This window comes from Taurulus bubalis (genome assembly GCF_910589615.1).
Source record: "Taurulus bubalis genome assembly, chromosome: 13".
Classification (NCBI taxonomy): Eukaryota; Metazoa; Chordata; class Actinopteri; order Perciformes; family Cottidae; genus Taurulus; species Taurulus bubalis.
Window position 1 is genome coordinate 6,340,049 of NC_136601.1, and position 15,587 is coordinate 6,355,635.

General features: G+C 41.3%; 2 protein-coding genes across 2 annotated transcripts; one reads left to right on the forward strand and one right to left on the reverse strand.

Moving 5' to 3' along the window:
* Positions 1 to 1,273: 1,273 nt before the first annotated feature.
* On the forward strand, positions 1,274 to 5,006 carry tdo2a (tryptophan 2,3-dioxygenase a; the record flags this gene model as incomplete). Its single annotated transcript, XM_079229096.1, has 12 exons — positions 1,274 to 1,308; positions 1,451 to 1,556; positions 1,661 to 1,751; positions 2,023 to 2,093; positions 2,666 to 2,793; positions 2,880 to 3,066; positions 3,230 to 3,337; positions 3,463 to 3,574; positions 3,776 to 3,833; positions 4,053 to 4,132; positions 4,417 to 4,507; positions 4,853 to 5,006. The coding sequence occupies 12 exons, from the start codon at positions 1,274 to 1,276 to the stop codon at positions 5,004 to 5,006; spliced, it is 1,221 nt and encodes a 406-aa protein (XP_079085222.1).
* A 1,142-nt stretch (positions 5,007 to 6,148) lies between these two features.
* On the reverse strand, positions 6,149 to 13,788 carry ctso (cathepsin O; the record flags this gene model as incomplete). Its single annotated transcript, XM_079228592.1, has 8 exons — positions 6,149 to 6,271; positions 6,395 to 6,487; positions 7,462 to 7,625; positions 8,771 to 8,892; positions 9,256 to 9,423; positions 12,170 to 12,294; positions 12,469 to 12,574; positions 13,585 to 13,788. The coding sequence occupies 8 exons, from the start codon at positions 13,786 to 13,788 to the stop codon at positions 6,237 to 6,239; spliced, it is 1,017 nt and encodes a 338-aa protein (XP_079084718.1). The 3' UTR covers positions 6,149 to 6,236.
* Between the last annotated feature and the right edge of the window lie 1,799 nt (positions 13,789 to 15,587).

Here is a 15,587-nt window from a genome sequence, read left to right on the forward strand (position 1 = left end):
CTTGTTATCATCCCTCTGATCTTCTGAGGACAGTTGCGCAGGCAGTTGGGACTTTACTTGAGAAGTCTAGAGAGAATGTGGGTGAAAAACAAGGCCGCTAATGATCTTGGAGAGATTTAGAGAGAGCGGGTTGAGGATTTTGAGCCTTACACTGATGAAAATGGGTTAACAGCGGTTCAAAAGGAAAGTTCTCGTTGGGGTTGTGTGTTGTGGCCGGGGTTTCAGGGGGCAGGGAAGGTCAAGCGAGGCATGACAGATGGAGATTCATCCCCAATAGGAGTGATGACGAGCTGGAGACGGCCACCATCACAGCTTTTGTTTGTCCGATTCACGGGAACATGGCTCCATTTACTCTTATTTATATGTGGAGTCTACCGATGCTCTCAGGGACCTTGTGGCGACACACCTCCAATGACGCATTGAGGGGAATAACATATTAACCAAATTGTAAATATTTACTGTTGAGTTCAATGACTTTAACTTTCAACGTACACGATGACTTTGTGTTCACGATTTTACGAAAATGTCAAAAGAAGAGTTGTCGAAAGAGTTTAATAATATCACCATGGTTAACTTTAATAACACGAGTCTGTTTGACTTTTTGACTTGTCAAAAACGATCAAAATTGGTCAAATGGAAATGAAATTGTTTTGTTGTGGTTTTGAAAGAAAAGCTCTTTGAAATGATTTTTCACATTTCATTCCTCTTTTTTGAAACGCACTTCGTTGTTTTGGAAAAACTGGCGAAATAAAAAGGGTATGAAGTGCATATGAGGTTTGCCCCGCCGAAGGCATCAAACCGCCGATGCAAACAGACATATGTAAGGGCTCTCAGACAGACGCTTACATAATCAGGTGTCCCATTTATATGAGGCTGTACACAAACAGCAGAGTCAACACTGCAGATACCCTGTGACCAAGACAGCAATGTTGTCTGAATGAATACTAGTCTAAAGGTTTCCAGCAATAATTAACATTTAAAACCGTCGCATGTTGAATATATTCGATATTCCGTCATTTATATATTCATATATGTTTGTTTTCTTTTTGATAAGGATCTCGTGGTGTTCTTTTAGCACGTGAAACAAAGTCCAGAAGTCGGTCCTTCGGGGTAAACAACAGGAGGTGGGCCGGATGGAGGCCGGATCCTCGCAGGTGATTGGATGAGGAGAGTCTTTAAACTCTTTAAAACTCTGGACTGCATGAAGGCTATTTTAGTCAATATTAGTGGAGGGAGAAGAACACATCTTTGCTGCAACTGATTATCACGCGTCATGAGTGGATGCCCGTACTTTGAGAAGAGGCATTTGTATGTTTCGTTTGGATTTTTAATCTGGTTATTTTTAATTTTTAAATTCAACTAAATGCAGCACAACAATTCATTTCTAATCCTGATGATGGGGGAAACACATCCAATAACAACCAAACGGCTTCTCTTTTTCACGTTGCAGGTTATTCAAAAACAAGCCTCCCATAACCGAGGAAGAGGAGGATGCCTCCCAGGCCGGAGTTAACAAGGCTAGTAAAGGAGGAATCATCTATGGAGACTACCTGCAGGTAGGAAACACCACCCGTCAAATGATTTGTGTCAAAGATAGACAAGAACTGGAGTTTAGATTTGTGCATTCAAGTTAAGAGCTTCATTTCTTTTCAACTCGCAGCTCGACAAAATACTCTCAGCTCAGGTGCTGCAGAGTGAATTAAAGGCGGATACGATCCACGATGAGCACCTCTTCATCGTCACCCATCAAGGTAAAACTAGCTCCATAGTGGTTAAGAGATTTCTTTTATTTCTACTCGTTTTTTGGTCTTGGCAAATTTTCACAAAAATAATAATAATCCCATAAAAGGGTACTTTTTTTTAAATTATCACTTTAATTACTTCACTCTTACTTTAATACAACTGAACACAGGAGAGTAACTTGCTCAAATTGGCATGTTTTACAGTGTAATTGACCCTGACTTGTAAAGTTCTACTTTAAATGTTTATGATGCTTAAACTTTTTTCCGTCTTTTATTTCAGCCTATGAACTGTGGTTCAAACAGATCTTGTATGAACTGGATTCGGTGCGAAATATCTTCATCAGTGGACACGTAAGTCACATTCCTCGAGTGAAAGAAGTTTTAGTTTTTCTTGTTCATGACGATGTAAAATGGCATGGATCGAAAATAGTAGAAATATTTTATTTTTCTGGTTTTTAAGTATCCCCAGTTGGATGTTTCTGAGGAAGAGAAGAACATTTTCTATCACTAAATTTGAATCTTTTAGATGAAGATTAAACCTTGCTCAAAATATGAAAAAACAATTGAGCACAAAAATAGCACAAAAACCACGGAGGACGAGTCATATCTCACAGCAACTCGGTTAAAAAAGCCATATTCCAGTCTTATTATTCAATCAATCTGGATTTGGAGGTCAGTCAGCGGAAAAATCTGAAATGTGCATCACTCTGGCTGATGCTCTACATTTAAATTAAATCAACAGTTTTAATTATGGACTCTTTTTTTTGAGTGACACATTAGGTTGATGAAATGTTGATGTAAAATCTAACCTCCCACTATTTCATCCACTTTTCATTAGTGTCTCTGTTTCCGAGGATATGTGCGTACGAGGTTTGCCGTGATTGCTCATTATTTTCCTTCAACATTCCTAAATATCCCTTCAGGTCCGAGACGAACGCAACATGCTCAAAGTCAACAACCGCACCCACCGGATCGTGAGGATCTTCAGACTGCTGGTGGAACAGTTCGCGGTTATGGAGACGATGACCGCCTTGGACTTCTTTGACTTTCGGTAAGCTTATTAATACCGTCTGGCCCCTTTCTACTTGGGCTTTATCCTGTGCACTCCTTCATGACTCTGTCTCGTTTTGCGTGTAGAGAATACTTGGCTCCAGCCTCCGGATTCCAAAGCCTTCAATTTCGGGTTATGGAGAACAAAATCGGGGTCCCGGACAACCTGAGGGTTCCGTACAACCGCCGCCATTACAGGGACAACTTCAAGGGCCAGGACAGCGAGACGCTGCTCGCCACTGAACAGGAGCCGACGCTCCTAAAACTAGTCGAGGTACAGCTCACAACCACAAAAAACTGAATCAAAAAGGCATCATTGTATTTTTTCCTGCATGCATTTCCTTCCACATTCTGTTGGCTGTATCTGGCTCTGGATAAGCCCATGTGCTACCCACCAGGGCATACAGCTGATAAAACCCATGGCTGTCTTTTCACAGGAGTGGCTGGAGAGAACTCCCGGGTTGGAAACGGATGGATTCAATTTCTGGGAAAGGCTGGAAATCAATATATTTAAGGGGCTGAATCAGGAGAAGGAGAAAATCGAGGTAAGAGATGACTCCAGCTGGCAGAACAAACTTTATCCCTGGAGAGCAAAGAATGACTGACAGAGACAGAGTTATTTTTTTATTTACTGATATATATTTTTGGGGGGCCTTTTTTTTTCTGAAAGAAAATGGCAGATTCTGAGGACAAAGAAGAAATGATGGCTGAGCTGGTCAAACAGAAAGAGCTGTTCACTTCTCTCTTCGATGAAAAGCGCCATGACCACCTCTTCAGTAAAGGTGAGCGCTTTCTACAAATGGAATACAATCGGACTGTCAAATGTCGTAATGTGTTTGTCAAGGCTTCGCACGTGTGTTTGGTCTAGATTTGACTCAAAATTGTCTCAAAGCGATGTATGGTTTTGTGAATTAGGCTCAAAATCACATAAGGATAATTAGTTTTGCTTAAAAAGTAACACATTTTACATTTCTGCTGACAAGGTGAGAGGCGGCTCTCTTACAAGGCTCTCCAAGGCGCCCTGATGATCTACTTCTACAGGTACGTGGTTTTTTTTTACAGCATTTTCCTTTTCACCTTTTACGATGCCGTGACACACCTCCGCAGGATTCCTCAAGGCCACACAAAGAGTCACGTGACAGCCACTGTAGTCGCTCTCATTTTACAACACCACGCAGAAACATCATACGCCACATGATCTGTACAAAATATCCTAAATCTGAAAGAAAGAAAATTAATTACAGCAATTTTACCTTTCAGGGAAGAGCCGAGGTTCCAGGTTCCTTTCCAGCTGCTCACATCGCTCATGGATATTGACACCCTCATGACGAAATGGCGATGTAAGTTTTGTGTTGCATCCCTGTCAGTCTGCATGGGCTCATCAGCCACAGCTGTGTGGGGGAAAACAAGCACTAACAATGGAGTTTACAGAGCTAAAGTTAGGCCAGGAAGAATCTTATTCATCCTCTTTGCCTGCTGATCAATCCAACAGCTTATTCCCAAGAAACATCATTTCTACTTCCCCATGTCTCATTTATGCCTAAACAATTTACAGTTCAAATGAAACACGCAGAGCCGAAGCAACGCTCATACAACAGAGGATATTTCTGTCTTTCCTTTTCAGACAATCACGTATGCATGGTGCATCGTATGATTGGCAGCAAAGCCGGCACAGGGGGCTCGTCCGGCTACCACTACCTGAGATCCACTGTCAGGTATTGTGTGCGCTAAACTTTAACCCGCTGATTAAACCCTTTGCACTGCAAAGTATCTTCAACCCGTCACAGTTAATTTAGATAAGGACAGGACACCTCTACGCTGCGCTTATCTAAATTAACTTGTCATACGGTCACTTCCACCTGGCGTGCACAAACTATACTTCAAGTTCATTTGGAAGGAGCGACGACAAGTTCTTTGTTCGCTATGCATTGAATTTTTTTTGGCAGCAGTTTAATTTTGCTTTTGTCCTTCAGAAAGTCCAATTTGTAACAGATGCGCAATTATATATCGGGGAGAGTACACGAGTCAAGTATTTAATCAATGACTTTCTTTCCCTTTAGTGACCGCTACAAAGTGTTTGTGGATCTGTTCAATCTGGCAACGTTCCTGGTGCCTCGCCACTGGGTCCCCAAGCTGAATCCCAACGTTCACAAGTTCCTCTACATGGCCGAATGCTGCGACAGCTCCTACTTCAGCAGCGAGGACTCAGACTAGCGGGCGCTTCAGCCGTCTCGATCCTTTTGCACAAGATGAAAAGTGTCAGTGGCAGGTTGCGTAAGACGAAAACAAGGTGAATGAATAAGAGAGAGGACACACAACGTTTCGACCGCCATCAGATATGCATGACAGCAGGCAGATTTAGCTGAAAAAAATATATACATTGAAAGGTTTTATGTTTAGAAAAAAGTGTCTTCATTTTTGCACAATGCTTAACTACCACATAGGATGCAGGAAACTCTGAAAAACAGATGGCCGTTTTTGGAGCATCTTGCATCTTAATTTGGTGGGCGGGGGCTTCCAGTTTAAAAAAAGATGTTGGGAGTGAATCTGGCACAGGATGGGGGTCATTTGTCATGGTTGACAGAACACCCAAAAAAATGCCATTATGGAGAGACATTTGATATCATGGTGTTATTATTGGTTGGGATTTCTAGAAGGTCTAGATCCAGAATTGTAGTATTGGGATTGTGACGTGTAAATGTAGAAAAATAACAGTGTGTTGACATTAATGTCGAGCGAGGTAAAAAAGCAAAACACATCCGCATCTCTCTGTGACAGCCAAATTACACTATTTTACTCTAATCTCTAATCTCGACCGGTGACAACTTTAGCAGATGGCTCCTTGATAAAAAATTCCTCAGATGTTTTCTCAATGCAATTATGTTAATTCACCGTGACTGACCTGAAAGCAAATGGATCAGTGAGAGCAGCAATCAAACCGGTGGCTATGATGGGTTTTAACAAACGCATTATCTTTCATGTCAGCATGGAGAATGAGTCAGAGAGGGAGCCATTTCAGACTATTGACACGAGTGTACACACAACTAAAATAAACCTCTGCATCATCCATCAGTGCCAACATCTAAACTAGAACAAGTTGCAGCTTGTAAATGTAAAACACAAACTATATCATTTGTACATAATGTTAATAATGTGTTTTGTATAGTATGCTTATATTGTGTTACATTCATTTTGTTGTGTATTTATGCAGTGATTGATCTCTGTATAGATATATGTATTAAGCAATCACCCAAAACATGGTTCCAACAATTTTTGTACTGTGCACTTATCGTATTATACTATTGTTGTGTCAGTTGTCCTCAGGTATGAGCCAACATCCATCAGTGTTTAAAGTCATTTATTTTGTTTTGGTGATGTAATATGGTGACATTTCAATAAAGACATTATTTAAAGTGACATTTGAGAAGTGACACACACACACACTCAAAGGAAAACTGCTGCCACAGAATCGGCGATACCTGGGAAGAGAAAACCAAAGGATGTTGTATTAATCCCTGAGGGGATAGTGGGGACAGCAAAATAGAGTCAACATACTAAACGGAGATAAACAATAGATGACAAGAGGCAAAGATCATACTTACCACAAAGGTTTCCACCAATTTTTATATAAACATATCCCTCATTTCCCCATGAAGCTCCCCAAGAGTTCTGCACAATCCAGTATGGAATATCCCCTAAAATAGACAACATGCGTTTCCAGATTGAATTATTTACAGGGCAGAGGAGCATTAGGCACACTGTGTGTGTGTGTGTGTGTGTGTGTGTGTGTGTGTGTGTGTGTGTGTGCGTGTGTGTGTGTGTGTGTGTGTGTGTGTGTGTGTGTGTGTGTGTGTGTACTGCAGCTGCAACCACTTTAGGCTGTTACATAATCACCCATATCCTTGTGTAAAACCCACATAACACAAGTGTGTGTGAAATAATTCATGTTAAGAAATATCAAACACCGATGTGTTCTGATCAATGACAAGAAATAAAACGTTGAGGTAGCTGAGAGGATGTTCTGGAAACTGCTGTTAAAAAACGCACGTTAAATTCAACATTTCGCAACGTTTTTTGTTCACACTGATGTTGTGTGTTGAGCCCTGTGGCGCAAAAGTCAGATAACTGAATAATCAGAACCTCTATACTTAGAAACCGTGTTCACATAACTTGGACAAACAGGACAATGGAGTCCAAAGGTTTTTTTCGTAAACCTACAGAAATATTTAACCAGTGTCATGACATAATGAAATCTTTCCAACGCAGTCCCTACAAGTCCCTACGATACTGACAAAATTAGATAATAAACCTGCATTTTGTAACAAATATTTCACTTGATTTACAATATTGTGATTTTGGGGGTCAGTAATAAACTAAACATCTCGTTGAAAATAGGTTTCACTCCATCCCCTTTTGTTTTAAAACCTAATCATGGAGGATGAGACAGTCTGCTCTGTTGCAGCAGCAATTTGTGATTAAGACTGCCATTTTTTCTTCCCCCCCCCATCTAAAAATCTTGCCTAGAGCAGATTTAAATTACTTCCACACACCCTAAGGGTTGCAAAATGCTCTTGACCTAAAAAGGTGTATGTTAGCAGAAGTAACACATTAAAATCCCAGTTGCCTTTCCTGAATTATCACTCATTCCTGTGTCAGTGTCTGCATGTACCGACTGTGTTGTATCCAACCACCAGCACGGCATGGTTCGCCCATTGGCTGGAGCAGTGGTGCTGGATGATTCCACCCAGGTAATCCTGCCAGCTGACAGCATCCACAATAACAGCCAAGGGACCACGCTCCACCAGATGACCCATCATTGCCTCCTCTTGGCCACTGAGGAGGAATAGCGGAAAATTTGACTCTCGAGGCGGAAAGACTGGCACTGTGATTGCTCGCTTCTTTGTGGGATTATCAAGCGAGCCATTATGTTAAAGTCACAGGGTTGCAAAAATCATAAAACCATCCCTCGAGCAACATTACTTAAGTCTCTGGGTCAGCGTATCATCTCTCTCCCACCCCTCTCATTCATAAAACTAATATTTTCCTCATTCTCTCTGTTGACATATGCAGGCACCCTCTGCCATCCCATCTTGTCCTTCCAGCAAATGATTCCCACTTGGGATGGCCCGGGCTGTGAAGCCCTCCTCCGCCAGGTTCATGACATAAGGGCTGCGGAGTCTAGTCTGTGCCAGAACTATATTAAATAAAGCCATGTTACACTCTATTCACGGTGAGGTGAGGTCTTTATGATCCTGTTTATCTCTTGCTATGCAGCAGTAAAGGTCCGGCTTAGGAGGCCCCGTGACCCCCGTGTCTTCTCTCTGCACGAGTGCCCGATTTCAGCAGCCCGATGCACTCAATGATACAGTACTCTGACCTTTCTGAAGGCGGGGGCAACGTGTCACACTGGGATCGGTGGATTGTTCAGAGGAAGACATATTGTAATAGTTGCATGAGATTGACATTTAGGTTTTAAGACAACCTCGCTGTGAAATAACGAATATTATATTTCTAAATGTTATGAATAAAACAAAGCTACATCCAAGGAGAGAAACTATACAAAAAAAGGGTGAAGCAAAATAAATGTGACAATCTGGTGAACTCTGCTCACTAAATATTAAACCTTCATCAACTCTTCATGGCAGGACCCTGACCCTTGCATCAAACATCAAATAGCAGGCATTGCAGATGCATGAGCGAGAGTCACGATGCTGTTTAAAATTAAACAAAGACGGTCTGATTCCCTTTCAATCGATTCACTCTGGGCCAGTCATTGTGACCGGAGTGAAGAACCTCTGTGCTACTTAAGCAATCCGTGGTGGTGTTGACACAGTAAACACTGCACTCTGTCATTGCGCAGGACCAACTCCCCTCACCTCTGCTCCGTCCTTGGTACTTCATGAAAAGCGAATATTCATATTTGTTTTTGCCTTTTATTGCGTCTAGACAACTAGGGGAGGGGGGTACGAGTATTTCACCTGAAGTCGTGTGCAGTGAAGTTCTTCACAGCAACACCGCCGTGTGACCGAGAGAAGACATGGCAGATCCCGGTCCTTGCCTTGTAGGGATACTCTGACTGAGGCACCAATTTCACTCGGGTCTAGAAAAGAAAATAGTTTTTCTCAGTCAGTGCGCTACCTGAATGCAAAACATCCATTTATCTTGTATATGAAAGCTCCTGGCACAGGCGGTTTTCTAATTTATGTCTGACAAGAGACAGCGATCTTATTTTGCCTACTGCATCTACATATCTCACTAATTAAAATACATGACAATATCACAGCTAAATGGGCATATCTTCCCACAGGTTGCCTCTTTCACAAACAGACGCGTTGGGAGGACACAAGCATTCGCTACATCTCTAGTGTGTGTATGTGACATATTGGGAGTTTGTACTCACTGTAAAACCATTTAGGAAGCGTCCGGTAACGACCTGAAACCTATTTTTAAAAGATCAACGTACTTGCTTTAACCATTTCAGGGCCTGGACCGTGGAGCCTCCGCTGCAGCCTTTGTTTCGGGAGGAGCAGTCAAGAACCTGCTGCACACTGAGCTGCTCCAGCTGCCAGCCTCCAATAGCGTGGACGGACTGCGTGGCACCGACCACACTGAACGCCCAACAACTCCCACACTGGAAAAGATCAATTGACAGCAATCAGGGGAGAAATAATCTACATAGGAAATGCTGAGGGGAACCAAACTCCCAAATACAATCACACTGTATGACAGCCAGAGGTTGATGTTGTGCTGAAGTACACTTCAACAGGCTCAAGACTTGGTTTATGGTGAATGAATGTTCAATTTCTGCAACCTCTGCTGCCCAACGCCAGTGTTGTAATTCATCTTTTAATGACATTGACATCAGGCGAACCCAAAAGTTTGATACAAGTTCAAACAGGTGGGTAAAGCACAGACTGAACTTAAAAGATTTGATACAAAAAAGAAACAGCTTGGGATGTGGTTGCATTTGGGACCTCATCCAGAAGATAGGAATCTACAGTGAGTGGATGCTGTTCATCTTGCTAAGGTGAGAGGATGTGGCCGGTCTGAGTGAACTGTTTGTTTTCTGCTGCCATCTACTGACGGAAACGCCTCAGGTGTGCTGCGTCTTCAGGGAAATGTTCCATTTCGGCCTCAGTTAATGTTACTGAGCTGTGCAGTCAGGGGGAGGTCATTTCAAATATTCCGATTGCAAAAGTTGCTCTTACGCAACATACCTCATACAGATGACACTGTGTACCTGGAACTAGACAAACAAACAGTCTTTCATTATGCAAGCTGTATAACATTTGCACGGGCAATCTCATTCTCTAAACAGCATCACACGCGGCAGAGTTCACTTGCTCAGCATTAATTCCCACAAATGTGATGAAAAACCTGAGCGCTCCATGTAAAAATCCAATATTCTGTTGCTCAGTGTGGTTCTATGGCTTACAATCAATACTGAGAAGCAAAATCAGTCATTATTGCGTTCACTGGAGATAAGTATGCGCTGAGTGTACAAAATATTAGGACCGTCTGCTCTCTCCTATAAAGTGATGAAATGCACTGGAGTCATAAAAGTGGAATCAAAATAACTGAAAACTGAATCAAGAAGAATTTATGAGATGTGATTGGCTTGGTATTTTGTGTCTTTGTGTGTGGTACTGCATTTGATGTTCTGTTTATCCATCTACAGTATCTATCGGTTGTGGAAACTCAGCCAAGGCAGGTCCGCAGACAGGACCGGGAAAAAAAAAGGAGAAAAAATAAATAAAAAGCACTGCAGCAGATTGTGAGGCGAGTGCAGTCATGCTCAGGTTCTCCCCGGAGTGGTAAACCTTTGCTGGATTCAGGAGAACACAAAATATGTGGTGGTGTATGATGTTTGCTGTACGGGCCGCGTCTCTCCCCCGGGACAGTTTCACACTGAAAGGATCGTCCCGAACGGCGAGTTGACCGACTAAAGAGATAAAGGACGGAGAGAAAAAAGGAGCAGAAAGTGAACCTCCAGCGAGGACGAGCAACCGCTTCATCTCACTTAAAGCCACACTTAACGGCCCAGTTTGTCCTTTGACCATTATTAAAGCGCTCGTCCATTCAAATACGCGGCTTGCTTATTGTTACTCCGCTTGGGTGTTTGACCTTCACTGTGCAGAATGATGCATGTCCTTGACTTTGACACAGGAAGGCTGACGAACGAAAGTATTTTTTTTTTTCAGGGTCACCTTAAATCTGGTGGATGTCCAATCGGGATTTTAGTGATATTCATAACTGGTTTGGAAGCCAGTCATATTGTGCAATGTGAAATGTTGACGTCTCCAGTACACGGACATAGAGATTGGACTTTTCAGTGAAGTAAGAGACATAATGTGTGCAGTAGATACACTTTCATGTATAGATGCTGGATTTTTCAATGATGGAGAATAATTAGATGTAATTGAAAACAATTATAATAATTCATTGTAATAGAACTTTTTCTTTTTTTAGAAGAAGAAGAAAAATTATCATGATGATGATCATTTTGTTCGACGATATACATTCCCATAAATAATTGTTACAAACAGTATAATTGTCATTTTTAAACCTTACATAATGATAATTAAATAGCAAAACAATGTAAGCACACACCCCTTCAAAGAACATATCCCAAAAAAATATCCAGACCTTGGATTGGAATGTGAAAAAAGATATTAAAATCTCCTAAATACAAAAAAAAAAACACAAATAAAACCACAAAATCACAAGGATGATTACAATGGACTCTGTGGCTCCGTTTACAGACAAGTCTGTCGTTTATTCTGGCATCATGTCGGCGACACTCTTGTGTAAAGAAACATGCATAAACGGGCAATATCATTAAAAAAACAACAGCAATTGGAGGTCATGCTCATATATCATACAATATGTCGATATCGTGAAAATGATTGAGTTCATTACCATACATTGTACAATACGTTGATATAGTAATTATTGTGACAGGCCTAATATTAAGCACACATTATCATTCCATGTTAAGTATTTTTATGTCTTAGAAAATACCTGAAGAGGATTTTAAATAAATGGGTATTTGTCACAACAGCTGAGGCTTGAAAATATCTCTCACTGGGCATCATCAACCTTATTAGGGAGTGAAAAGCAAGTGATAACACGAGTCTAGGACCAACATCTCCATTTTGACTGGATCATTTCTGAGGCCTATTACAAGCACCCTTAGATGTGGCTTGTCTATTACTCACCTGTTATGACATCATCTGATTGCTTTATTTGTCAATGCTAAAAATGCTGATAAAAAAAAAGGCATTTGTTAGTTTGAACGTAACCCGACCCAGAGCACATATATATATAGCATCTAATATATAACATATATATATACCATCCATCTGTGTCAACCTTACCGCTTCTTGGTTCTGGACCGGTGCCACCACTGCTCTGTCCCTCCAGTCAAATCGTCGTGGGAACCTCTCTCTCTTCAGGCCCAAGAAGGGCGGGACTCTGTCTGCCCTCGCCCGCAGGTAGAGGTCTGTGGGAGGCGGGATACAAGCTCAAAGTCAGTCCACGGATGCGAAGATGCTCGTAAACTATGAATGACTGTGCAGATTCGGCCCAGACGCTCAGCACATTTAAAACCATCCACCAGACGGATGCTAAATAAGTGAATACGTTTCACCTGACAGGTGACGGGACCTCAGCCTACCTCTGAATTCCTGCTGCGAGAGGTCAGAGAACCGGTTAACGCCATAGCTGGCAGACCGTGGTACTGTGGAGAAAGAGTTCAGGTATGCGTGCCGCTTTGTAGCATCCTGCAATAACACGCATCACAGATTAGGGGATAATGTTAATGTGATAAGGCAACTCGAGGCAAAGGTTGTTGTTTACGTATAATTTTTGGCATGAAAAGAAACACAGAAAAGTAGATGAGGAACAAAAAAAACGTGAGGCGATTTGTTTTTTCTTGTAATCTTGATAATACAACATGAGTGAGTCTAAAATACATCAGCATTTTAAATTACTTTTATGTAATAAAATAAATCATACCTCCAATTCAACCAGCTGACATGCTGCTTTAATAATAATGACCTAATACTCATAATCAGTTGCCGTTAGTTTACTATATTAGACACCTCATTTAGACCAATGCAATCTAATACAACAAGGGACAACCTTTATAAAAAGGTCAGTGTTCAAGGTTTGTTTGGACCCCTTTGAAGTAGTTTGAAACCACTCAAACTCACCGCCTTCAAAAGGACCTTGAAATCAAATCAATACCAGTTTCAACAACAACTGAACAGTGTAACCTTCATAAAGATTTATTTCATGACATGCTCTAGTTTGACCTAACTGTACCTAATAAACTGGCAATCGAGTCTAAAGCACCATGAAAGGGGGACACATCAGTTACAGACTTACTTTTAAAACTATAACTTTTGCTAAACAGGTGCCGCAAAGTGTCAATCATTATATTAGCCAATGCTAAAAACTTAAATATCCTAATATTACAGGAGCACAAATACGGACAATAGCCAATAAAGTGAAATTGTGAATTCCAGGACTTTCACTTGTAATGGAGTAGTTAATTGATGGGTTGTAATTCCATCGTAATTCATTGCACGTTAATCTACAAATAAATTGTGTCGTCTGCCAAAATAAAAGCACATTTCCCTCATTTGCATAAGTGGGCGACGTCTGTTGTGACGTGTGCGGCTGTTTGTTTTGTGTAAAATAAAAAAAACGAAGAAAAAAACCGTGCTGAGTGACAACAGTTTCTCTCCACGTGCCCTTGTTCTCATCTCCTGTGCTGCGTTCACGTTACCTGGAAATTCAGCCGCCGGCGTTTGAACTCCTCGCCGTCGGCCGCGTAAAAGCGCCGGAACTGCGCTCTGAATGAGTCGAAAGCAGCCGCGGAGCCATTAAACTGCGTCCGAGTCTCCTCCGAGCTCACGTTTAGACAACACGGGGGGAAGAGGAACGTGGACACGGCCGCTAAAAGGGCTAGGTACGGGTGGCCGCCCCCCATTTGACGAAGCAATGTCGGTTAGAAACATTCAGCCGTTGTGAAAAGGGGAAGTAAACACAACACAAAAGTGATATTGGCGCAATAAAAGTTAGATATGATCTATAGCGCATGCGCGGGGGATCTGAGGCGCTTCCTGGAGAGGCCAGAAGTGCTGAGGGAAGGGTAAACTAGGTGATTTTAGTGTGATTTAAATAGTTTTCTCCCGTATTTATGATTGAAGAACAGGTGAAAAAAAGCCAGTATAGTTGTGCCAGTGTAACCTTTTAAAATCCTTTCATACATAGCCTGGGAAGACATAAATCAAATAAATTACTCCCAGGTACTTTATTTTTGTTGTTCAAGTGTTTGTTGTTGTAATACTCATTTCGGTACCACAACCCCATGTGCTAAAATGGAATTAAGACAGACGAGCTTTCTTCCAGGTGATTATAAATCTCTCCATGCACATTACTGTCATGTCTTTCTTTTAGCCAGAAATAGATTTTAATTGGCACTTGTCTACGTTGGCAACAATATTGCCGTTTGGAGCGTGTGGGGAAAAGCATTTTTCTGTTTATAGCCCCCGAACTGCTACGACCTGTAACAATAGTCTTGGTACTCGTCAAGTGGGATGTTTGTTTTTCGGTTATTGTGTTTGATGCTGATGGGAAACATCCCGTAATATGATTTGTAATGTGTTGGGGACACTGGAGTCTCACAGACTATTTACATTTTCCTGATTATTGAAATGTCAGGAGCTTGTCTTGTCTCTGTATGTTAGTCTTGTCTTGTTTATTCTGTAATATTGTGGTAATGGTGGCTGTGTTCTACCTCTATGTACTCTATGTCTATGACACTGCTGAACAGCAATTACAAGCTATTTGGATTTGCTGATGGCGTAGCTTTACTGGGCCTTTTTACTCCAAAAAATATGATGTCCCTGATTATTTTGCTCAGGTTTCCAAACTAGAACAACTAAAGTTAGATTTAGAGTTAGATTAGGAGACTGAAGGGGTTTGAAGTCAGTCTTGCTGTTTAGAAAAAGTGTGTCATCCTGATCCTGAATTTATATATCTGTCTGGTAACGGCACTTGACTTTTGTTATCCAAAACAAGCTGACCAGGATTATCAAGCAATGAGATGACCTCTACATCACAACTGTTCACGGTAAAGCTCTGACCATCATTAATGACAAAACACATCCAGAATACATTTAGAAAAAAAGGGATGAGCAGGACATTTGCTTAGGGAATAGGCTCATTTTGTACATTTAATGATGCATATACACAACAAAATAAGCACTTTGGATTTTGGCCATTCAAATGAATATGGTTAGTCATTTATGATATAGAATTGGATGATTTTTATGAAATATTGCAATTACAGTGCAATGTTCATTTATGTGATGCTCCCCGGCGTGGCTCACACCTTAAGGAGGGAATCGTTGGACTTCCCTTTGAATATTAAACAAACAGAAACGAGCTGACTGGCCTCAGGGGTGATTTAGATTGCTCTACTTACCGATGGGCCGACTGTAAACTAAAGGGCTGGTTAAGAATACACAATATTCAATAAACAGCAATTGTAGATCATAAACATGAAAAATAACCATATTCATTGAAATAGCTGAAATCTAGTGTGTACACTGTTGTGTGTCGACGTCATTTAATGTACAAAACGATCCTGTTCCCTTAGCAAGTGTCCAAATGTCCCACTCACTTCATCATTGATGATTGACAGGGCGTTCTTATGTACAGCTAGAGGTCATCTAATGGCACAGTGCTGGAGATAAAACTCCATTATAACCATAACATTACAGA